Here is a 24,515-nt window from a genome sequence, read left to right as displayed (position 1 = left end):
ATATGATCTCTCATTCACATATCTTCTTCAAATGTTACAGCATGATTTTTTTTTACCTTCTCGCATCATCATCTCTATACGACCTCCCAAAACTAATGTCCTAAGTACTTTACAGTTGCTATGATAAACTTTTCTTTTCTCGTTGAAATTCCCTGTTGGCAAATGAATAATTAATATGGTCATATGTCGCCTGTCATACTCAGCAGCTACTCGCCTACTCTAGGGACTCCCTTTTGGCGATTAATACGCTGAAGGCTCGATGTAATCAGTTCCCCCTGCATCCTATGGCAGGCCCTCATTACTGTGATTGTGGCCTGTTTTCCCTTCCAACGCCCATGGCAATTAAGCCTCTCAAAAGCACCGACCCTCTACAAAATTTGGTTATTTGCCAGCTCAACGTAAGATCGCTAGCTAAGCACCATGCAGAAGTCTACGACCTTATTGAGGACATTAAACCTGATATTATGTTCCTCATGGAGACATGGATCATGGACGACATGATATCAGTCCCTAATCTAGCTACTCCATCCGGCTACTCAATATATACCGTTAATCGGCCAACAAGGGGAGGAGGTATAGCGGCGGTGGTGAATTCTCACTACTTTTGTCTTTTTACTAAAATGAACATTACAGGATGTGAAGCCGCCCGCTTTTCCATTCAGATAAACCCCCATTTGACCATCTCGGGCCTGCTGGTATATAGGCCCCCGGGCCACGATGGTGGTTTCTCTTTTTGGAAATAGTGGGGTCATTGGCCATGACTACAGCCAATTTCAGCATTTTTGGAGACTTAAACCTCCATTTTGATCTCACATCAGAAAATAAGATTATTGACCTACTAGCGGACCTAGCAGCATTTCAACTGCACCAACTAGTCCCTAGCACCACCCATATTGGTGGACATATATTAGACCCTATTTTCTCTAATTTAGAGAGGGCTACGGTAGAAACCCCCATTACTATCCCCTGGTCCGACCATCTGTTAGTTAACTTGTCTCTACCTCTAAAGAATACTTCAGGAACCCAAATCAACAATCGGATTTCTAAACGTCGTTGGCGAAAATTACGCATGGACGATTTCCATGCCCTACTTACATCTACGCCCCTAGAGTTAGGTGAGGATATAGAAACTGGGTATGAGAGGTTTTGTGCATGGCTTACTATAGCTTTGGATACTCTATGCCCGGCAGGCTGGTCCAAAAACCGTAAACTCAGAGCTAACCTATGGTACAACGACTTAAAAACTGAGAAGTGCCTGTAAAAAAGCAGAAAGAATATGGAGGAAAATGTACGATTCTGAAGCTAAAAAGCAATATACCTTGGCCCAAAAAACCTATCATAGAGCGGTCTGTAGGACACGTGCAGCATATTACGCCGAGGAGATAAAAAACAGCCCTAATCCCTCCAAATCAATCTTTAAAATCCTGAAAGATCTCAGTACTAAAAAGGAGCTGAAACATGCACCAGCTTCTGAAACACACTGTGAGGAGCTGGCGACCTTCTTTATTGAGAAGGTCCGTACTATCTACGGATCTTTCTCACCTAGAGAATGGCCTGCTACCCCGAGGGTTGAGGCGCGCTCGGCAATAAGTGACCGTGCCAGCAAACTTACGTTGCTTCTGGAAATTAGCTACGAATATGTAGGAAAACCAAGTCCGGCTCTCCGGTGGATCCTTTAAGACCGGCCCAGTTCAGGAAAGCACCCTCTCTCATCCTTGAACCGCTCAGGACGATTATTAACTCCTCACTGACATCAGCTAGGATACCAGCCAGCTGGAAACAGGCTTGGGTTTCACCTATTATAAAAAAAACTACTTTGGATCCCACTAAGCCGGAGAATTTCAGGCCCATCTCCTTGCTCCCTTGGCCTGCGAATGTAATGGAAGGATATGTTAACAACATCCTGACCAGCTTCCTCCAATCTAACAACATCCTTGATGCGTCTCAGCACGGTTTCCGAGTTGGCCACAGTACTGAGACAGCACTCCTATGTGTGACGGAACATCTGCGAGCCTTATTGGATTTGGGTCAAACGGCGGCACTGATCCTGTTGGATCTGAGTGCCGCCTTTGATACGGTCTCACATACGATTTTGCTGCGCCGACTAGAGGAAGCAGGGATTGGAGGACAATCATTAGATTGGTTCAGAGCCTTTCTTAGAGACAGATCCTTTCAGGTGTCCACTCCACCTCCGCCGTATCAGACTGGATGACTGGTAACTGTTTGCAGCTTAATGCAAGTAAAACAGAGGTTTTGCTAGTAGGAAAAAATGTGTCTGCTTGGGGAGAAAACTGGTGGCCCGACGCCTTGGGGATACTCCCCTGTCCAAAAACGGAGGTAAAAAACCTAGGGGTTTGGATTGACTCCTCCCTCAGTTATCGCAGTCATACGAAGAAAAAACAGCTGCAACCTGTTTTGGGATTCTTCGAAATCTCAGACCTATTCTGAAATTCTTTGATTCTGGCATGCGCCAGATCATAGTACAAACATCAGTTCTCTCCCGCATAGACTATGCTAGCTCCCTGCTACTAGGAGCAAACCAGGTAGAGATAAATAGGCTGCAAAGGGTCCAAAACGCGGCAGCACGAAGTCTGACCGGTTTACCCCGCTTCTGTTCGGTAACTAGCACTTTGAACAAACTCCACTGGCTGCCGGTGGCCAAAAGGATCCATTTTAAGGCTCTTTGCCTATCCTTTAAAATCATAAAGTTGAATACAGCACCCATCATCAGATCGCTTCTCACTCCGTATGTGCCCTCCCGAGCCTTATGATCCGAAAGCCAGAACCTTGTCATTGTCCCGCATGTGAAACGCTCAAGGATGGGTGGACGATCTTTTCGCTACATGGCCGCCAAATTATGGAGCTCCTTACCACCTTGGGTACGTAACCTTACTGATCTGCTGAGCTTCAGAAAAGCCATCAAAACCTACCTCTTTCCGTAGATGGTCTTGGCCATGCCATTGCTTTCTGTACCTTGGCTGACAGACGCTGTTTGTTTTGCTTTTGGGTCAGCGCTGGGACGCCCCTTGGCTGGGGCAGCTGAGCGCTATATAAGCTCTATTAACATTAACATTAACATATACAGACTCATAACCCAGGTTCAACAATGCTTATAGTGGTGTCTCATACGCCCAGACACTGCCAACATATCTCCAGATACTACCTTTTATGCACAGGTGTCACCGGCAAAAGCCTGTGCAAGCCTCATATTCACAGCCTACTAAACTGAGACTCAACCACCATAAACAAAGTGATGTCTCATATACACACCCATTTACATCTGGTCACTACACAGAATCAGTCCTCAAATGCCAAGGTAGAGTCCTATATGCCTATAATATTGCCCAAGATTACCTATCGCAGTGGTTCCCAAACATTTTAGAATCACAACACACTTTTTAGAACTACAATCTTTTGCAACCCACCTACCTTTTATGGATTTGAGGGGGGGAATTATTTAATGTAACTAAAGCATTGTGTGGTAGCCCATTATCCAATGAAATGGCAACTAGCTTTGCACAGATATACAGTTTTACTGATAAAACTATATTGCATATTGTACTGAAAGGATAATGTGCAGTAATCGGGTTTCTGTGAATAATTGATATGTTTTGGTCCTGTTGACATCTCCATTTCCAGCACACTTCAGAATTACAAACAATATGCTTAAGTTTCGCTTTCCTAACTGCTGAATGCATACAGTTCATTTAAGGTATATACATTTTGTTGTGTGTTGCAAACAAACAACATTCCAAGCTTTTCCTTTCACATCCACTGTACTCCAGCAAGATTGTCATATATTTCCACTTTAAAAACTCCTCTAATTTTGCAGGCAGAGAAAGAAAAGTAAACACCAAACCCCTGTTAAAATAATAAGTAGCAATTTGTCAGAAAACACAGCCTGACATTTGAAATTTGTCTTTGAAGCAACAGCAAATGTGATAAGATAATGCACAGTTTAAAGGCATCTTTAGTTATTGCTCAGACTTTACCGGCCCACCAAAAATTGGCTCATGATCTACCAGTGGGTTTATTTATTTATTTATTTATTGAGTTTTATATAGCGCTGGCTAGACCCATAGGTATCAGAGTGCTTTACATGAGGATCAGTGAATTACAGGTTATAAGTTACATTTGTTACAAAGCATAATCAAACATAGGATTAAAAGGCAGTGTTAAGGTAAATTCGTCAGAGGAGGGGGAGGAAGGAGACAAAACAGGGAGACGGGGAGAAACTGTGTCCAATGCCCGGCTGGGTAGGTGACAGCCAAGGGGAAGAACCAGGGCCAATCCCCTCTATAGCGGTCTGGCAGCTCCACCGGGCGTTGGCCTTAATGCTCGGACTCCGCTGTCAAAGGGAGGGGGAGGAAGGAGACAAAACAGAGAGAACGGGGAGAAACTGTGCTTAATGTCCAGCTGGGTAGGTGACGGTCAAGGGGATGGACCAGTGCCGATTTCCTCTATAGCTGTCTGGCACCGGGCATCGGCCATAATGCTCAGACTCCCCTGTCAGGGGGTGGGATGGAAGGAAGACAAAACAGGGAGATGGGGATAGGCTGAGTCGGATGTCCGGTTGGGAGTTGGAGAGATGAGAAACCCACTGTCCAAACAAAATCCAGATGGGCGTGGGGATATTGTTTCTGTGATTATCAAGGCGCCATCAGCAGGAGGCTCGATAGCCGGGAGAGGCAGACACCAGAGAGCTGGAGAACACAGCGGGCCGAACGGGGGCAGGGGGCGGGTGCCATCTAAGAGTCAGGCGTTTTTCTGGCCCGATCGTACAGTAGACATCACGTCCTTGAAATGCCCCCAGGATGGAGCGCCTATGTAAAAGGTGATCAGAAGGGATGCCCCCAACAGCTCAGTTTAGGAGTGGCCCGGAGCCTACGGAGTCCCCCTCTGAGGTGGTCAAGACTGGTCCCAGTCGCCATCTTGAAGTCAGGCACTGCCTTGAGAAGGCTCTGCAAAGAATAAATTGGCCTCAACCAAGTCCCTCGATTCGATCTCTATATTAGGTGCACTTCCTAATTTTGGGGGTAATTGTGGGCACAGCGTTTGTTCCTCGTCCCAGAGTTATCTGTGTCTTCCCCCTAGGAGTCACCCTCGCAAGGCTCAAGCGGTGCACGCTGAAATCGCAAAGTGGTAGAAGCTTGTGTGTCTCGCCCGCTTCTACCCTTCTCTGCAGCAGGTTGGCCACTCAACAACAGCCCTGCGGTCAGTAGCACAGCGCGGGGCACTCCTATCGTTCCATTCTCCTCTGAAGCAGTGGGCTTGTTGGGACAGTTGATCCCAATCCCTGTTTAAAGGATATCTGCCGGTTCGCGGGAGGTCCGCAGAATCTTTAGCCCTCTCCAGGGCCCACCGATACTCCTACCGAAGTCCCGGTCTCCCAGGAAGTCTTGGCCCCTCCCCCTTCAATATCGGCTACCCTGCACCGATGTTACAGGCAAAACAGGTCTCCCGCTGTAGCAGCCATCCCCTGCCGGATACCATTTTGTTCGGCAGCTGTGTAAATGAGCATGGGTGGGGTAGGGCCATAGTGTAGGGCGCAGCTGCACATATCGGATACGTGTCCATTTTCTGTACCAGACATTCACAATGAAATCAAACAAGTTAAAGTAAGTAGGATTCCTCAAAGATATTTATGTATGATTATTAGAACAACCGTCCATTTGGAAGGGAGAAAGGAAAACAAATGATGATCTTAATGCAGATGGAGAGGGGAACTTGGATTGGGGTGGGTCAGCAAAAATATAACACGTCAGGGAGCGTCAGGGAAACCAGTCTATTTACAAGAGGAAAATACATTTTTGTCCACAAAGATGTATCAGTCAAAGAGTCAAGTGTCCTTCTGGTCATCCTCTACTAACACAATGTCCAGATCCTCAGAGTCTGATGCAGGCACATGGCTGGCCGGTGCAGGAACAGGCACCACATGGGCTTGGTACACACGAGGGGTACATAAGGGGGAAACAGTGTGTGCCAACGGACAGGGGGAGACATTGTCAGTGGTATGGGAAGGGAGTTGGGAGACGACATAGCTGTGGCCAGGGAATTGACGCTGGTGAGGAGGGTGGACAGAGCTCCGACAATGTCCGCTCGCATCATGCCTATCTCCAGACACACCTGCAGCATGGGTTGCATCCCACAGTTTGGGAAACGCTGACTTTTTGTATGTCCTAGTACAGACACATATGCCACACACAGCCTAATATGTTTCCCAGGTGTATATGCCATTGTATAGCCACCTAGTCTATAGATAGGTACAGCTTATTTCACATGCCTCTCTAGCATTTTTTTTAAATGTATTTTTATTTCCTTATTGGGTTTTACTTGGATTTCAACAGCTGCCAATAATAAACATATGCATATATACATCGCAAGAATGAATCATACATCAATCAATAACTGGCATTTTAACATATTAGGCAAAGCTTTAACAAGGTGTATATGTGATATCAAATATATCTTGGTAAGTTGAATGCAGATGCCTGTGTCAGGGCCCCATCATCATACCTCTGCACGCTCTGGTTCTGCGCCTGCATGCAATATGCTTATATTTCTTTTTCTTAGTTTTTTTTGCTTACTGTTCTTACTTCTCGCAGTGAAGCTGTGTGCTGCCTGTCCTTGCTATTCACGTAAATATGTATTGACTTGGTTGTGGTCGTTTATCATGAATTTAGTCTACAGATACATGTACAAGTCTGTATTGACTGGGGCCTGCATTGAACAAGCAATACATCACAAGAGCTGAAGGAGGCAGCACCAAGTTGTGCTATGCTGAAGGCTGACAAATTCCCATTCAGAATGAATGTTTCTCAAACTATGCAGCTCACCTCTAAAGCACAGATGGATCCCAAGAATGCTTAGTGCAATCCTTGCTTTAGAACAAACAGGAAATAAGAACACAATGAGTTTCCCTGACAGTGGACGCATTCTGAAAGCATGACTTACCATCTTGGGTTTCAAAGGCTGCGCAGAGACAGGTGGCCTCCTGGCTCACCCGCTCTTCCAGAGACTTCTTCCCCAGACCAAAGTTCCTCAGAGTGGAGATGGTGAACCTCCTAATGTCCTTCCAGCCACGGCCATACCGTGCCATTACTACACCTGCAGAGTTCCAATTAAGACAAGTTAGGTTTCTTGCACTGCTTCTTAGCAAGGCTCACTAGAGGTTGTTCATAGAATGTTAACCAAAGGCAAATCAGAGGGAGCAAAATGAGTTACAAATAGATTTAGGTCATAGCTTAGACTCATAAGTTGGTTCAAACATCAGAGTAGCATTTTCATATTTTTCTTCAAAAACCTCCCAAAAATTATTACTTTCATATTGTTCCTATTCCTCCATCCTCTCCAATTAAATGAGTGGTTGAGGATACAGAATAGACCATACTTTGATTCATCATACAGACTACATTGATAATAAAAAAAAAAAAAAAGAAGAAATATACTGGGGCAAGAACCTTTTGGTCACTCATAAGAAACCTGCTGGAGCTTCCCATGGGCGTGTCATTCTTTGAAATTTTGGAGACCTCTGATGAGGCCACAAATTCTGGCCATTTAAGGTAATAAAATAGCATTAGTTGTTACTCTATACGTACACATTTTTAGTGGCATTTACCAAACAGTATTCTAGAAGCAGGTCCATAGTGGGGGCGTCAAGAATTGCTTCAAATACAGCACTATTTCTAGGAGCATCTAAATCTTTTATTCTTTATACCGAGCATACATTATATCCGGATTCCGATGGAAAAATTAGTTCCTGCCCAAGTCGGTATTATGAACTGTATTGTAACACCAGATCCTTGGGGGTTTTTCTTGGACACATTTCACTAGTTAAAACTGGTAGAATATATCTGGGGGAAAGTGCCCTGAATGTGGGGGAAAACCTGTAGAAATCAGTGATCAAAGATCAATTCCTGCTGATAGAGCGCGCGGGTCACCCGACCAATAATTTCGCCACTTCCGGCTTCGGGCCCATATATTTCAAATCACCATATACATTGATCGGATGACCTCACGGTCTGCTATCAGATATTTGTGAGTTCCTTTCGTTATTCCTCAGAGTACCCGACTTACCATCCACCGACACGGGTACCTATGACCACAATGGATCAGGGAGCTAGCTGTAAAAGGAAAGGCAGCAAAATACAAACCCAGCAAGTAACATTCAATATTCTTTGTAAAATGACCACGGACAACTGGAAGTTTTAAAGTCTTTATCTAATTTAGTAAAATTCAGAAATCATCAAATTCACAGTAATTAAGCAATCGATAATCAGAATAACAGAAAGTATATAGCTAAATAGCAAATAAGTCAGTGCAACCATTTATAAACTAATGGAACCAGGACACATTCTAAATGAAGGATCGGGAATTAGAACGTTTAAGATGAATCATCTAAAGTTGGGATAGTCTTGATTAGGACTAGTATTCTGAAATTATCTCAGAGGAAATAAGACAGGTGTTCGGGACATTTATATAACTATAGGAGAGTCTATAAAGAGAGACACGCTATGCTTTAAGGCAAAAGTTCTTTAGACAGTTTAAGTAAGGAGGTTCTAGACCATATCAGGAAATGACAAACTGCAATGCAAAATATAATTTCTAACAGGTAGGGTAACATAGGAACACGTTATGAAATAAATGCAAATGACTTTATGATCCAATGGTTGCGGCAAAAGCATGGAAAATTAACATATGCAAAGGTATGTCTTTATTGAAGCAAAAGACAGAAATTCAGAAAGGTGCAAGATTCAGAATTTCAGAGTGATATTTACCTAGACTGGTGTGGAAACCAAACCCTGGCCACGGGTCAGTTAAGGACAGGAAACCCTCAAGGAAGGATACCCCTCAATGGACAGCAGGTGCAGAATGGACACCCAGGAAAGGACAGGAAGACCAGATTAGGATCAGGACAGGACCCTCAGGACAGGACCCTCAGGACAGGACCCTCAGGACAGGACCGGCACCCGCAGTTCGGAAGCAACGCCTGCGCTCCACCCTCTCTGCAGCTATCGATCAAGACCCCGATTGCGTCAGCGAACTCGCAGCAAAGTGCTCCGCCAGCACTTTAAGGTTTAGTAAAACCTTAGTCTATGGTCAATTTCGGACAGAGTGCTCCGCAGTACTCTGTATCTTCAGTCACCTATTGAGTGCGTTGGGTCAGTGACAGGTCAGCTAAACCAGACAAGTCGGACGACTTCCCTAGGTGAACCCAGGGTAGATATACTGTTTTGGGACGGTGTACCACCCCCCAATGTTGCAAAGTGTCAGAATCCCTCAATTTGGATTGGTCCTAGGTAGGATTTGGGTAACACACCAATCAGAACAGACTATTTGGAGGCCTACTTTGCATCTCTGGGTACCGCCTAGCGAGATTGGGGTTCCCATGAGAAAGTCGCACAGAATACAATGAAAAGAATACATTTCGATACAATAGAACATAATCATAATGCTTCTGCTGGGTGAAGGTGCCCTTTCCCAGGGTGGCTCTGGCATCAACCTTCTTTGGCCTGAGTTCAATGCCATGGCAGCTTCTAGATTCTGCGCAGAAATACCCTCCAAGATGGACTCCCCAGCCCAGCACCCCTCCGAGTCGAGGATACATGAAAAGTAAGCGAAAACAAATTAAAACATAGAAGTGACGGTATGAAAAACACATCATTGGTTTTGTACTTTAAACTTATCATTATAAAAATATACTATGCAGTTTAAATGTTAGCAACATATACACACTCACAAGAGCATCACCACGTTATTCACGAAAGCTGTGTATTACGCATGCGCACCCTTTCCCACCAAACTTATAACTACGTCAGGTCACGTGAGGGTGACTGACGCATGTGCAGAAGCAATTTTCCAAGCGGCGGCCATGTTTTAGAGACATGGATTAGTTGTATTAGAAATACACATACGCAAGCTTCCTCTACTTCGTTCGAATATAAAATAAAAGATTAGTAAGACGTACAAATTTTATTAATTGATTACACAGGGGCGAGGTTCATGACTCGAGCAAGTCGCGATGCGAAGCTTGCTCTATCAATCCCCTCTTTGATGATATTTACTATCATCACAAAAATAATGGAACCAGATGCCAACTTCTCACACCTTATACAACTCTATCTCTTCCAACAAGCGATTCAGTTTCTCTTTCTCATTTTCGGTAGGGTGAGAATTTTTCACCTTTTTGTATATCTGATTATTCATTTCCTCTAATTCAAGCTCATCCACACTTCGTTTCACTCCTCTGGCATTCACTTGATGCTTTCTGGTGTGCTTACGGCATTTGCAACAGACAAATATGAAAAATAGGATAAGACCTATAATTCCAATTGGCATCAGTACCTTGAACAATAAGCTTTTACCTAAGCTAGCAAGCCAATGACCTACATTTGAGAGACCATCTACCAGTCTCTTCCAGGCACTGTCAACCTCGAGTGGTTTGAGTTCCTTTTCCAAATTAGTAATGTTTTTCACGTATCTTTTGAGCTGCACACTTTTGTCCGGAATATAAGTGCAACAATGTTGCGCCTTCAACATCCGGCAGACTCCGCCCTCTTTTGCTAATAAGGTATCAAGAGCAAGTCTGTTCTGCAAAACCATTGATCTGATCGCAACCATTTCGGTATTGACCAGCAGAAATCCATGAGCTGTGTCCGTAGACAACACATCCACTATAGTGGACAATTTGCAAATTCTGTGAGTGTTCAGAACCACTCCCACTCCAGGTATCAGTGCACTGAAAATACTACCCATTATTTCACCTACACTTTCTCTTTTACTACGCACTAAGCCATTAGTATTTTCACTGCTTCCAGCAACTTCATTCACATGGTATATTTTCGGGAAGACAATGCCAAAATAGCAGCTTCCATACCAGTGATCCGGCAATTTGAAATAAGCCTTGTCTCCACATATATAATAGATTCCAGGAAACACAGGCTCTGACGCATTTTTGAAACCCCATCCTCCAATTACCTTGTAATTATGTTCACATTCACTGGAACCAATGAAAATGTTATTATAATAGCTAGTCTTCTCGCGGTGAAGACATAGCTTTCCTTTCTTTTCAAAATCCAGCAACAGAGCAGGTCAAGTTATCTCTGTGTGCGTCACCTATGTCTATATTACCTATAGTCAGGAAGTATTCGCCCATATAGCGAATAACGTCACTTTTTGTATGTACAGGATTCAAGTTCCCACGTATAGGAAGTTCAGAAAAGATCACGTCATTGTTAGAGTAATAGTACTGTAACGGTCCTCTTTTGTAAAATAATCTTGCTAAAATGCTACAGGATATTCCGTATGTTAGGGGCAGGTGATGGTATGTCACGCCTTCAGCTACAGAAGTAGGTAGCTTCATGCAGACATAGCAATCCTCAATTTCCATAGTCTCTACATAGTGTATTAACAAGTTTGCGAAAACATTTAAATGTGTCTTATTCTTAACTCCATGATAATGTAGTCCTCCCTCATCTGATGCTTCTAGGTCTCGTTTTGTTTGTTTGAGTGCTCTCTCATGTCTTGCTACACTCTGTGTTGTCAGTTCTTCAATGTCAGTATTTACAATCTCAGTAGGGTCAATATTAGTATTTTTGCTCACTGCAAAAGGAATGAAAACTGTTAATCCTATCCAAACTAATATCACTATAATTATACTACATACACATACCTTGCAGCATGTTTTGCAACAACTGCCACTAGGTCTACCACTCACGTTTGAATCAGACATTTTGGCTCAGAAGAAGTTTCTCGACCCCTCTTTGTGTCTTTACACGAGTAGCTTACTTTGTGCAAATTCACGGTGGCTCGTCTTCCTCTTCGGCAGAGTACTCAGCGACTGGTTCTCCGTCGCTTTCGTCAGTTATATCAAGATCTTCAAATTCTTCCAAAACGAGCGTCCATTCAGGAGACTTGTACTTTTTGTTTTGTCTTTTTATTCTTTTGGAAGTGTCTTCTGGTTGCTCTGCTATGCGAGAACTTCTCCTTTCTTCTGCACGTTTTTCTTCTACCGTTTTTATCCTCAGTCTCAATTTCTTTATGAATCCAGGCTCAATGTGCTTTCTTTTCTTAAGTCTTTTAGTTGGCACTGGGATTTCGTTTTCTTCTCTTGCCCTTTTATTTTCATTAGTTTGTGGCAATTCTGCTTATTTTTCTTCCCTTCCTATCTCACTAGTTCCAGGGCTTGCATCTATTTCTTCTGCCTGGTTACTAATCTGGCCTTGTTCAGGAGAATTTTGTGTTTGCTTTTCAAATGTCTCTGTTTCTGTGTCCTGAACACGTTCTTCTAATCCTATCTGATCCTGATCGAGCACTTCGATCCCTTGATTTTCTTCTGCTCGAACTATTACACTATGTCTAGTCTGTCCCTTTTCGACATCAGGAGTCAGTGGAGGTGTATCAATTATTTGCTCAGTCCCTGTCTGACCTTCTCCTTCCTCAGTTTTGACGTGAATCTCAATAGTCTGAGGTTCTTCGCCTGTGCCTTGCTTTTCCTCTCTATTCCACTCTCTACCTTCCCAAATTCGTTCTCTTGTTCTGATGGGGTCTTCGGTGAGGTCAATCAAGGGTATCCACTCATCTGGCCATATGCTTGGCAGCTCGTCATCAGCTATTTCTGGACCAACTTCTGGGAACCCTTCAGCAGGCTGGACTCTTGGTAGCTCGTCATCAACTACTCCTGGACCAACGTCTGCGGACCCCTCAGCTTGACTGGTACTGGGCTGTACGTCGTCAGCTACTTCTGGTCTTGCTTCTGCAGGCCCCTCTGCTGGACGGCCTCCTTCTCCAGGCTCTTCGTCTGGTAGTACCTTCTGGGTGTGGCTGGCGTGGATCCAATGGGGAACACCTGCACACTTCACTGCTGTGGTCGTTACCAGGATTACTTGGCGCTTCTGTCCCCACCTTGGTTCCAGGCAGCTCGACCGAGTATGCTTCTTTATTTTGACCCAGTCCCCGGGAACCAGTTTGTGGAGGGGAGTCGTTGGATTGGCGACGGCGTCTTCTCCGATCTGGCGAGAGATATAACGCACTTGGTCACCTAATCTCTTGCAGTATTCAAGCACCAAATCATCAGTAATACTCAACAATTTGCTTCCTGGTACCCATGCTTGTCTCATCACTCTTCCCATCAGGATTTCATGGGGGCTCAGGCCTGTCTTCCGGTCTGGAATACTTCGGAGTCCCATCAGAACCAGAGGCAGGGCCTTTACCCAGGTCATGCCAGATGCATCACACAATTTTGCTAGTCTTGTTTTGATAGTCCCGTTTATTTGTTCCACCACTCCAGAAGCCTCTGGATGATATGCACAGTGGAGTTTTTGCGAGATCCCAAATGCCTTACAGAGTTGGTCGATCACATCATTCTGAAAATGTCGGCCTCTATCTGATTCAATAGTGACTGGAACCCCAAATCTAGGTATCAGTTCTTTCAGTAAACACTTTGCTACTGTCAGTGCGTCACTTTGGGGAGTAGGGTAAGCTTCCACCCACTTTGAAAATAGGCAGACAATGACAAGGACATAACGTTTCCCCTCACAACGTGGCATGGTGATGAAATCAACCTGTATTCTCACAAAGGGACCCCCTGACCTCCCAATTCTCCCTAGTTCCACCATTGTTCTTTTGCCTGCATTGAACTGTTGACATGACAAGCACCTCTGGCAGAGGGACTCTGCTACTTTCCTGAACTTTTTGCTGTACCAAGTCTGTTGGAATACCAGAATCATGGCGTCCCTACCAATGTGTGATCCTTCATGTATCAATCTAGCCATTGTGCCAAGCAAGTGTCTGGGTAACACAGGCATACCATTTGGGCCCAAGATGACACCATCCTCACGTCTTGGTCTACACCCTTCTTCCTTCCACTTCTCTCTCTCTTGCCAGGGTGCCGCCTGCTGCCATTCTCCCACTTCATCCCATGTAGGCACTTCTTCAAACACTCGAAGTTGGCAGCTGTTTCCGGGCCCCCCCCCTTTTGGATTTATGATCAATCGATCCCTGGCGCATAATTGTGCCACTTGATCAGCAAAATCATTTCCCAAAGATACAGGGTCAAAGTCCTTCTTATGGGCAACACACTTGACCACTGCCAATTCCTTTGGTAATTGGATTGCCTCTAAAAGGTCTTGAACAACTTTTCCATTTCGAATAGGGGTACCTGATGAAGTCAGGAACTCCCTCTGTAGCCATAATTGGCCAAAGTCATGCACAACTCCAAAACAGTACTGACTGTCAGTATACACTGTTAGGCGTACGTTTTTCCCCAATTTGCAAGCTTTTATCATAGCGATCAATTCGGCTACTTGTGCAGACTTTACTTCAAATAAATAACCTGCTTCTACAATTTTGGTTAAGGAGACCACCGCATAGGCAGCACTCAGGCCTCCTTGTTCATGTCTTAGGCATGAACCATCCACAAACAATTCCATGTCATGTTTAGGCAAAGGTGTTTCTTTAATGTCTGGGCGTGGTTTTGTGCAAAATTCTGTTAAATCAATGCAGTTATGCTCATTTTCCTCCCCATCTTCCATATCCATTGAGTTGGGAAGCAGAGTGGCGGGGTTCAGAATGTTGCACCTGACAATTGTTATATTTGCAGCACCCACGAGAACCCTCTCGTATTTAGTCAGCCGACTAGGGGTGAGATACTGAGTTTTCGTTCTTGTTAGCAAAATTACCACTCCATGTGGAACATACACAGTTACAGGATGTCCCATGACAATGGATTCACTCTGCTCTAAACTTGTGCAAGTAGCAGCTACTGCTTTCAGACATCCTGGTAATCCAGCAGCCACTGGATCCAGGGTGGCAGAGAAATATGCCACTGGCCTTCTGGTTGTGCCATGCTCTTGTGTTAGGACTGACAACGCGCAATTATCGCGAGTGTCACAGAACAGGGCAAATTCCTTGGAATAGTCTGGCATTCCCAATGCAGGGGCTGTACACAGACAATCTCGCAATTTTGTGAAGGCTGTTAAGCTTTCATCATCCCATTCTACAATATCCGGCGTTCCTCTCTTGGTCATTTTTATCAAAGGCCTAGCTAGGACTGCAAATCCCACAATCCATTGCCTGCAGTATCCTATCACCCCAAGGAACATTCTGATTGCTTTCTGAGTACGGGGTAACTGCATCTTTTGAATTATTCTAACTCTTTCTGACGTTACTTTCCTGATGCCTTTCTCTATCTGGTGCCCCAGATATTTTACTGATTTTGCACAGAACTGTAATTTTTCAGGGGCCACTTTATGTCCCTTCTCACTCAGGTGATTCAGTAGGGCAATGGTGTCAATCACACAATCTTTATGACTTTTGGACGCCACCAAGAGGTCGTCAATGTATTGCACCAAAACAGAATTTCCAGGTAAGACCAAAGTTTCCAAAAATTTTTTCAAGATCTGATTAAAGATAGAGGGGCTCTCTGTGTACCCCTGGGGAACCCTGTTCCAGACATACACGTGACTGTTGAAGGCAAATGAGAAAAGAAATTTGCTGTCTGGATGCAAGGGAATGGAAAAGAATGCATGACACAGGTCTATCACAGTGAACCACTCAGCATCCCAGGGAATCTGGTACAGAATCACTGCTGGGTTCGGCACAATAGGACAGCAAGGAACCACTATTTTGTTTACCTTTCTTAGGTCCTGTACTACTCTGTACTTGCCACTAGGCTTTTTGATGCCCATAATCGGTGAGTTGCATGGGCTACTCATTACTTCCTGTATGATGTTTCCTTCTAGCAATTTCTGTATTTCCAGGGCAACACCTTCTCTCCCTTCTGCATTCATTCTGTAGGGTTTAGTATTAGGGTATACTGCATTGTCCTTTATTGCTATCTGTATGGGGTCTACGTTTTTCATTAATCCTACATCTTTTCCGGTAAAGTCCCATACCTCTGGCTTCACTGTTTCCTGGAGTTCTTTGGGCAAATCCTGCATAGTCATTCGTTTAATTTCTGAGTCAGGTCTGATTAACATTAATTTATAAATGCCATCTTCATCTGGGGTCTGAATTTCAACACCCTTTGGTGTGCAAAAGATGGTACAGTTCATTTTGCACAGCAAATCACGTCCCAGTAAGTTCACTGGACTGGTGTCACAAACGAAAAATCTATGCATTTCTTTAAAGTTTCCAATTGAGATCTCCATGGGCTCGGTAACAGGAGTACTAATCAGTTGATTAGATACCCCCACTACTTGGATTGCTTCTCCCGAGAGGGGTAGGTTTGGAACGTCCACTGTTCTCACAGTAGAACGGGTAGCGCCAGTGTCCAACAGAAAAGTGACATCATTTCCGTCAACCTTTCCTTCAATGTATGGCCCTGACTGGTCTACCGGCAAGGAGGCGCCAAGTACGCACTCCTCGTCCTCCCCTCTCAGGCCCCGTCAGTACTGGTCATCACAAAGGAAGGTATCATTTATAAATACTGCGAAGTTGCTGCATTTCTGTTCTCATTGCTTCCCCAGACTTCTACGTCATCACCCTGCGTGGATTTTCCCTTAAATACTTGCTTTGGTGCTCGGGGCAACTGAATCGTTTTTACCTGTTGTTGGGTCTTTCTTGGTCTTTCATTCTGCGTCTGTGGAGTTAAATCAGGTGATTGGGAATTATCATCCTGCAAATAGGGACACTCGTCTCGCCAGTGTCCAATTTCTCCGCACTGGTGGCAGGGAAATTTTTTCCTAGCCTCCTCCCTGCTCATTTTGGGCCAGGGCTTTCCTCCACCCCCACCCCCAGGACCTGGATTCTGAGTAGTTTTGGCCATTTTATTCAATTGTTTTTCCTGCTGTTCTGCGAGCTTCACTTGAGCCCACATAACCTTCTCCTTGAGAGCCTTTTTCTTTTCTGCCATCTCGTCCTCACAGTACTTTGCGTACCGTAGGACCTCATCCATCTTTTTAGTATGCCAACAGATCTTGTTATCTTTTATCCATTGACAAATTTCGGGTCTTAAACCATTTACAAACCTGTAAATAAAATGTGTCATATGCTTCATCTCGATGTTATCTATACCACTGTATGTTTTGAACACCTGCAACAGCCTTTCATAAAAGGAGTGCACTGTCTCGTCTCTTTCCTGCGTGGTTCTATCTATCTTGGTCCAATCAGTTTCCTTTGCTGGCACTTTTAGTTTCAGATGCTGTATTACTTATATTTTCTCATCACTTCTTTCGATGGTTCCCCTGTTCTGTCATCTCTCGGGTATTCCTCACTAGGCCAAGCTATGGCTATTTTACACTCGGTCCACAGATCTACCGGGACCACAATGTCGAAAAACCCATCCAGGTCTTTCCACAGGCATTTTTGCACCTTTACAAACCTTTCCACCTGCCTATACCAGTCCACGGGCTTTTCTCGTAATTTCGGGAAATCGTTAGTAAAGGACACAATATCCTGACGAGACCATGGGACATGTACATATTTTCCCCCTGGTACTTCGCGCATAGGGCATAACTGTTCTGGTTTCTCAGCTTCTTTTAGCAAGAATTCGGGAGTTGCCTGCCTAGACCTGGCCTCATCCTTTTTCTTGTCCCATCTGGCTTTCCACCTTTCCACGTCTCCCCATTTTTGTAATACTGTCAATAGTTCTTTGACCTGTGCTTTCTTCCCTAAAACATTCAAGTTTTCCAAATCTTTGTCTGAGAAATCTGCCCTATATGGTTTCTGCAGTGGTTTTGATTTTGAAATATCTATTCCCATGCTAGCAGCAGTATCTGTCAGTTTTTCATGAAGTACTCGGGTATTTCGAGTGAGACTCTTGCAAATAAACAGCATTTCGTCTTCGGAGTAGGTATTTAATCTGTCTAATCCTACGTTTCCTGCCATCAATTCCTCTATTTCTATTCTCAGCTTGTAGAGATCTAAAGGTTTCGTTGGGGACGCTTGTTTTTCAAATTCTTGACTCCATCTTTCGATTTCTTCAGGAGTCACCAAGGTGACACTCTTAGTACCTGAGGTCGATTCCATCTGAATTTACCTCGCGTTAAAAGGATTATGTCTTTTCTGTATCTTTTTTCCTGTATTTCTAACGGGCAGATCTAGCAGCGAGACCTCCGACTCGCACTCACTTGTCTGGTCATCTACAATTAATGGTTCTGGTCTGGTTGGTGCAATGACAGGAGTAATTACTGGAGTTTTCGGACTTCCTTGACGGTCCCCGTACAACGGAACCACGGGTCCGATAGTTACTGGGATCGTTAAGGCTTCAGGACTTGCATTTAGCTGTGACATTTTCTGTATTATCTCAGCTCTCTGGATTGCTAGCGCTTCTCGTTCTTTTTCTTCTAATAACCTGTCCAAAGAGTTTCCATGTAACACCTGCGGGGTTAGAATGGGAGCATAACTCGGGGCAGTGGGATGTGTCTCACTTGGTCCTCCGCCATAATTAGGTTTCTGAAACACACTTCCTGTGCCTAGGGATCTTCGTTCTTCCTCATACTGTGACTGTAATAACGGCATTCCTGAACTTGAGGGTCTCACCTCGCCTCCGTAGGGAGGTCGAGAACAAAAATCTCCTTCCCGGGAATATCCTGTCTCCCCACTAGCTGACATTCTGGGATAAATGTTTCTTGTATCCACTGGTCCTAGACTCTCGGTATAAGGAGGAATGTGGTAACCCCCTCCTACACTTGCGGACCTGACCTCCTCCCTTTGTAGGGGTCTCCGGGGAATATCTCCTGCACTCGAAGGTCGGTGTCCCTCATTATAAGGAGGCGGACTTCTCATGCATATATCATCTAATAATTCATCATCTGATTCTCCGAGTGGCCCCCAGTGCTTGGATTTCTCTGTCCTTTTCCCCCCCCCAGGAGGATCTTCTGCTGGCATCATGGGGAACAGTCCCTCAACAATCATGCTCTGTCTCCATTGTTTCATCTTTTTGTCTCGGGTTTCTTGTTTCAGTTTTGGGTAATACTTTGTCAGCCCTTTGTCCATTCGGGGCTTTTCTCTTTGGAAAGCCTCAATCTCCCATTCCTCTAATGCCTCATACTGCGTTAGTCTCGGTCTGGGATGTAATTCATTCATTCGGGTTCTTAAATTGAATAGGATCCTACCATTAAAGGTACCTTCTAACGGAAAGGCCATTATTCCGTCGTCTTCTGTGTATTTCACCCAATTTTCTAACCACACACATGTATTGTACCCTCTGTCAAACATCATGAAAGAGGCGGGAGTATTTGGTGGTGGAATAACAATGCCCTCTCTAGTTTGAATCGGCTTGTCCTTTTTGAAGTAATTCTTTACCTTATTTACAAGGGACATTTTTCGCTTATTTCCGTACATAATGCCGTATCTATTAGCCTTCCACTGATCCCTTTCAAACCCTAGGTTTCTTGGATCGGGTCTAGTCTCTGGAGTATACGAGTGCCACATACGATTCCTACGCTTAACTTTGTTTACAAAATTACCTCCAATCAGAATGCGTCTTGCAATTTCGTGCGACCAATGGGGTGCACGAGTTCAAATATTTTCGGCCAATGGGTGCGTGGCCTTTTCGCGAGACAGTTCTCACGCTTTCGGCGCTCACCCCTCCTTCACAATTCCAGCCCCGCTACCCGCCCGCTGTTTCTACCAATCCCAGCGCGGCACGGAGTGACGTCAGAGACGCTTCGCGACTGACTCCCTCCCTTCACAAGGTAACGGAAACTTTCTTTCTTTCTAAAGTGCTTAGTACTTGGTTATTTTACAACGAATACACATTCGCCACAGTGCTCAAGTGTCTAGACAGGAAAGAGTTGTTTTACTGCAAGTAAACTACTTCCATTTACTTTTCACACACTACGGGTAGATCTCTTCCGCCTACCCTTCACTCTAGCATCAGTGAACCTGTTACTTCCCCAGACCCATCCACTCTTTCCGGGATATATCCGAGTCTAAGGTTTCCCAGCGGACCCCTTTGCTTTCACCCAAGCTCCGATGAACCTGCTACTCTTCCGATGTGACCCTTATTAGGTTACGCCACTATGGGAATTTTGCCAATGAACCTCGTTACTAACATTTATTCACACATGTATTCAGGAAAAGCCCTAGTTAGTGCTTCCGGTTCTACCTAACCTGCACCTAACTTTCCTTGAGCCTGCGACCTCAAGGCAAATGGATTCTATTCACCACTTGCCATTCAATTTCCCCGGGGAGTTCCGACAACACTTAACAAAACGTTTTACATACGCATGGATTAATACATATAACAATATAAGAACAAGAATAACAATTTTCAAACAATTCATAAATTTCGAAAGCAACGCATCTCAAGAAAGTGATCAAGTCCCCCGAAATGGCCGCTCTTATAGCAGCAATAATGTTAGCAGCTACCGACTTGGCTAGCCTAACTAGTCCTACCTAACCTTTAACTATTCCCTAACCATAACTCTGCTACCAGAAAATACTGATAGAGCGCGCGGGTCACCCGACCAATAATTTCGCCACTTCCGGCTTCGGGCCCATATATTTCAAATCACCATATACATTGATCGAATGACCTCACGGTCTGCTATCAGATATTTGTGAGTTCCTTTCGTTATTCCTCAGAGTACCCGACTTACCATCCACCGACACGGGTACCTATGACCACAATGGATCAGGGAGCTAGCTGTAAAAGGAAAGGCAGCAAAATACAAACCCAGCAAGTAACATTCAATATTCTTTGTAAAATGACCACGGACAACTGGAAGTTTTAAAGTCTTTATCTAATTTAGTAAAATTCAGAAATCATCAAATTCACAGTAATTAGGCAATCGATAATCAGAATAACAGAAAGTATATAGCTAAATAGCAAATAAGTCAGTGCAACCATTTATAAACTAATGGAACCAGGACACATTCTAAATGAAGGATCGGGAATTAGAACGTTTAAGATGAATCATCTAAAGTTGGGATAGTCTTGATTAGGACTAGTATTCTGAAATTATCTCAGAGGAAATAAGACAGGTGTTCGGGACATTTATATAACTATAGGAGAGTCTATAAAGAGAGACACGCTATGCTTTAAGGCAAAAGTTCTTTAGACAGTTTAAGTAAGGAGGTTCTAGACCATATCAGGAAATGACAAACTGCAATGCAAAATATAATTTCCAACAGGTAGGGTAACATAGGAACACGTTATGAAATAAATGCAAATGACTTTATGATCCAATGGTTGCGGCAAAAGCATGGAAAATTAACATATGCAAAGGTATGTCTTTATTGAAGCAAAAGACAGAAATTCAGAAAGGTGCAAGATTCAGAATTTCAGAGTGATATTTACCTAGACTGGTGTGGAAACCAAACCCTGGCCACGGGTCAGTTAAGGACAGGAAACCCTCAAGGAAGGATACCCCTCAATGGACAGCAGGTGCAGAATGGACACCCAGGAAAGGACAGGAAGACCAGATTAGGATCAGGACAGGACCCTCAGGACAGGACCCTCAGGACAGGACCCTCAGGACAGGACCCTCAGGACAGGACCGGCACCCGCAGTTCGGAAGCAACGCCTGCGCTCCACCCTCTCTGCAGCTATCGATCAAGACCCCGATTGCGTCAGCGAACTCCCAGCAAAGTGCTCCGCCAGCACTTTAAGGTTTAGTAAAACCTTAGTCTATGGTCAATTTCGGACAGAGTGCTCCGCAGTACTCTGTATCTTCAGTCACCTATTGAGTGCGTTGGGTCAGTGACAGGTCAGCTAAACCAGACAAGTCGGACGACTTCCCTAGGTGAACCCAGGGTAGATATACTGTTTTGGGACGGTGTACCACCCCCCAATGTTGCAAAGTGTCAGAATCCCTCAATTTGGATTGGTCCTAGGTAGGATTTGGGTAACACACCAATCAGAACAGACTATTTGGAGGCCTACTTTGCATCTCTGGGTACCGCCTAGCGAGATTGGGGTTCCCATGAGAAAGTCGCACAGAATACAATGAAAAGAATACATTTCGATACAATAGAACATAATCATAATGCTTCTGCTGGGTGAAGGTGCCCTTTACCAGGGTGGCTCTGGCATCAACCTTCTTTGGCCTGAGTTCAATGCCATGGCAGCTTCTAGATTCTGCGCAGAAATACCCTCCAAGATGGACTCCCCAGCCCAGCACCCCTCCGAGTCGAGGATACATGAAAAGACAAATTAAAACATAGAAGTGACGGTATGAAAAACACATCATTGGTTTTGTACTTTAAACTTATCATTATAAAAATATACTATGCAGTTTAAATGTTAGCAACATATACACACTCACAAGAGCATCACCACGTTATTCACGAAAGCTGTGTATTACGCATGCGCACCCTTTCCCACCAAACTTATAACTACGTCAGGTCACGTGAGGGTGACTGACGCATGCGCAGAAGCAATTTTCCAAGCGGCGGCCATGTTTTAGAGACATGGATTAGTTGTATTAGAAATACACATACGCAAGCTTCCTCTACTTCGTTCGAATATAAAATAAAAGATTAGTAAGACGTACAAATTTTATTAATTGATTACACAGGGGCGAGGTTCATGACTCGAGCAAGTCGCGATGCGAAGCTTGCTCTATCACTGCAATCATTTCCCATTTCATAGGTGAAAACGTGTAGATCATTATTTTGAGCGCGGCAGAGCAGTTTTCCCAGCACAGAGGTATCCCCTTGGGACTCTGCTCTGCCATACCATGAGTGGTCCAGTGTTAGTGGACCTGAAATTACAGGTTCAAAAACACCAGACCCAGATTTACAGGGTATGAATCCGACCCCAGTAAAGATGCGACTGGATAGGGCATACTGCATAAGAACCTACAACACAGCTTCTGGATAGGGCATACTGCATAAGAAGCTACAACACTGCTTCTTTGCTTCCTGATATCCAGACTGAACGCTTCCCTCGCTCATCACAGTACTCATAGTGGGGCTCTAAACCTTAGAGCGCGTATCCGAGCTCTCTTCAAACACACAACACAGAACTCACCCCAAGGGCAATAGCACCTGCTGAGTTCGCCAAGCACCATGTACTAACAATAACTATAACTCACCACTGTACAATGCATTATGTTCTCAGGTAGATGGGATTTGAGATGCCATAAGTGTTAGAAACACTATGATTTCAGATGGTATTAGTGATGTCATAAGAATGGGTATAAGCAATGCATGGTAGAGTGGCAGGCTTTAGTTATTGTTGTGTGGTCAGCAAGCTGAAAACAATCTGTATGGAGGAGCGCAAGTTATAAAAAAAGGTGGTGCATAAGTCTAATGTTTGTGTCATTCAAGGTTTGGCTTGTATAGAAAGAATAAAGTTTTCCTAACTATAACTAAGTTTTAACGTTAGTTTTTTTTCCATTTTATATTATATACACATATATGCACACATAGCACAGTAACGGGCCCCAATTGTAAACGTAAATTGATACTTGTATAGCGCACTACTCACCCGCAAGGGTCTCAAGGCGCTTGTACGAATACCGCTGTGGAACCCATCCTGGCTTTCCCTGTGAGGTGTCCACTCCTGGGCACCCCCAAGGTGGAGGCCAGGCGTCCTTAGCGTTGTGGGGGCCGTTGTGGAGATTAAGCAAGCTATTGCCCAGAGTTGCAGAGTGGGACTCCATGATTGGAATAGGCACCGAGGCGAGAATTATCAGGTCCGTGGAATTTTGAGCCCAAGACCCGCCGAGGCGGGGAATTGAACCCTGGTCCCGGGCTAGACCTCTGCATCAGGGTCTGCCGCTCTAACCATTGAGCCACACTTCTTCTTTGTAGAAATATGCAGCTAATAACCCTGGTGCTATTTGACGAATCTTCATTAAACTTTCCAAATGCAAGATTCTTCCCCTTCAGCTCCTTCTTGGAAAGTTTCATGATAATCTGTCAAGTGGGGGCTTAGAAAAACAGGTCACCTCAAAAACTATTTTCTCCATGCAATTTCCATAGGAATTTTTGAACAGTGATAGAGAGAAAAATGTCTGAACAGATTTACACAAAATTTGGCAGAAAGCTAGATCTTTACTCAGAAAGCGTCTTTCTTTGAGGCTATGTAAATCTGTTCAGCTGATTTAGAGAAATTAGAGCTAAATAAATAGTGATATCTAGTGATGTGGGACTACCGTGAAAATGAAGCACTCAGATTTTTAGGCTCGTGAAACTGCTCTGGTTACAGACAGCTCTGATTGGCTGGCTGCAATATGAGGAGAAATGTTGCGGCCCTCATTACAAGACTCATTGGCTCAGTCCCAGAGTCCTGAAAAATGTAATTTGGTTGGTTGGTTGGTTGGTTTATTTCGATATGCATATATCATAAAAGCATTACACAGAAATATATAAAACAGCACATCAAAAAACATAGACTGTTCATTAAAATCAACAAGTAGAAATAACATTTAATCAGAATAAATTAGTTTAAAAGGAATTAAATCGATATGGACAGTCTTTTTAAGCGAATCAACCAAGCCCATTTTAAAAATTTGGAAACAGCACAAACGATTGGAGGGACTGTATCAGTTAATAAGATCCGGAGGGCCACCGAATACTGACGAGTACCCTTCTCTCTACAAAGTGGTTTGAGCCAGTGGGAT

The 24,515-nt window shown here is 44.2% G+C and overlaps 1 protein-coding gene across 2 annotated transcripts in view; it reads right to left on the bottom strand.

Annotated features, from left to right (window-relative positions):
- Nucleotides 1–24,515, bottom strand: part of LOC144753465 (cytochrome P450 2D17-like) — a 296,252-nt gene that overhangs the window by 181,280 nt on the left and 90,457 nt on the right. For both annotated transcript variants that reach the window (XM_078641151.1, XM_078641147.1), the window contains exon 3: nucleotides 6,955–7,107. In XM_078641151.1, coding sequence (XP_078497277.1) covers nucleotides 6,955–7,107 — 153 coding nt within the window. The remainder of the gene's footprint in view (nucleotides 1–6,954; nucleotides 7,108–24,515) is intronic.

The sequence above is a fragment of the Lissotriton helveticus genome, chromosome 1_1 (genome assembly GCF_964261635.1).
Source record: "Lissotriton helveticus chromosome 1_1, aLisHel1.1, whole genome shotgun sequence".
NCBI classification, from domain to species: domain Eukaryota; kingdom Metazoa; phylum Chordata; class Amphibia; order Caudata; family Salamandridae; genus Lissotriton; species Lissotriton helveticus.
This window is presented reverse-complemented; position numbering and strand designations above follow the sequence as displayed.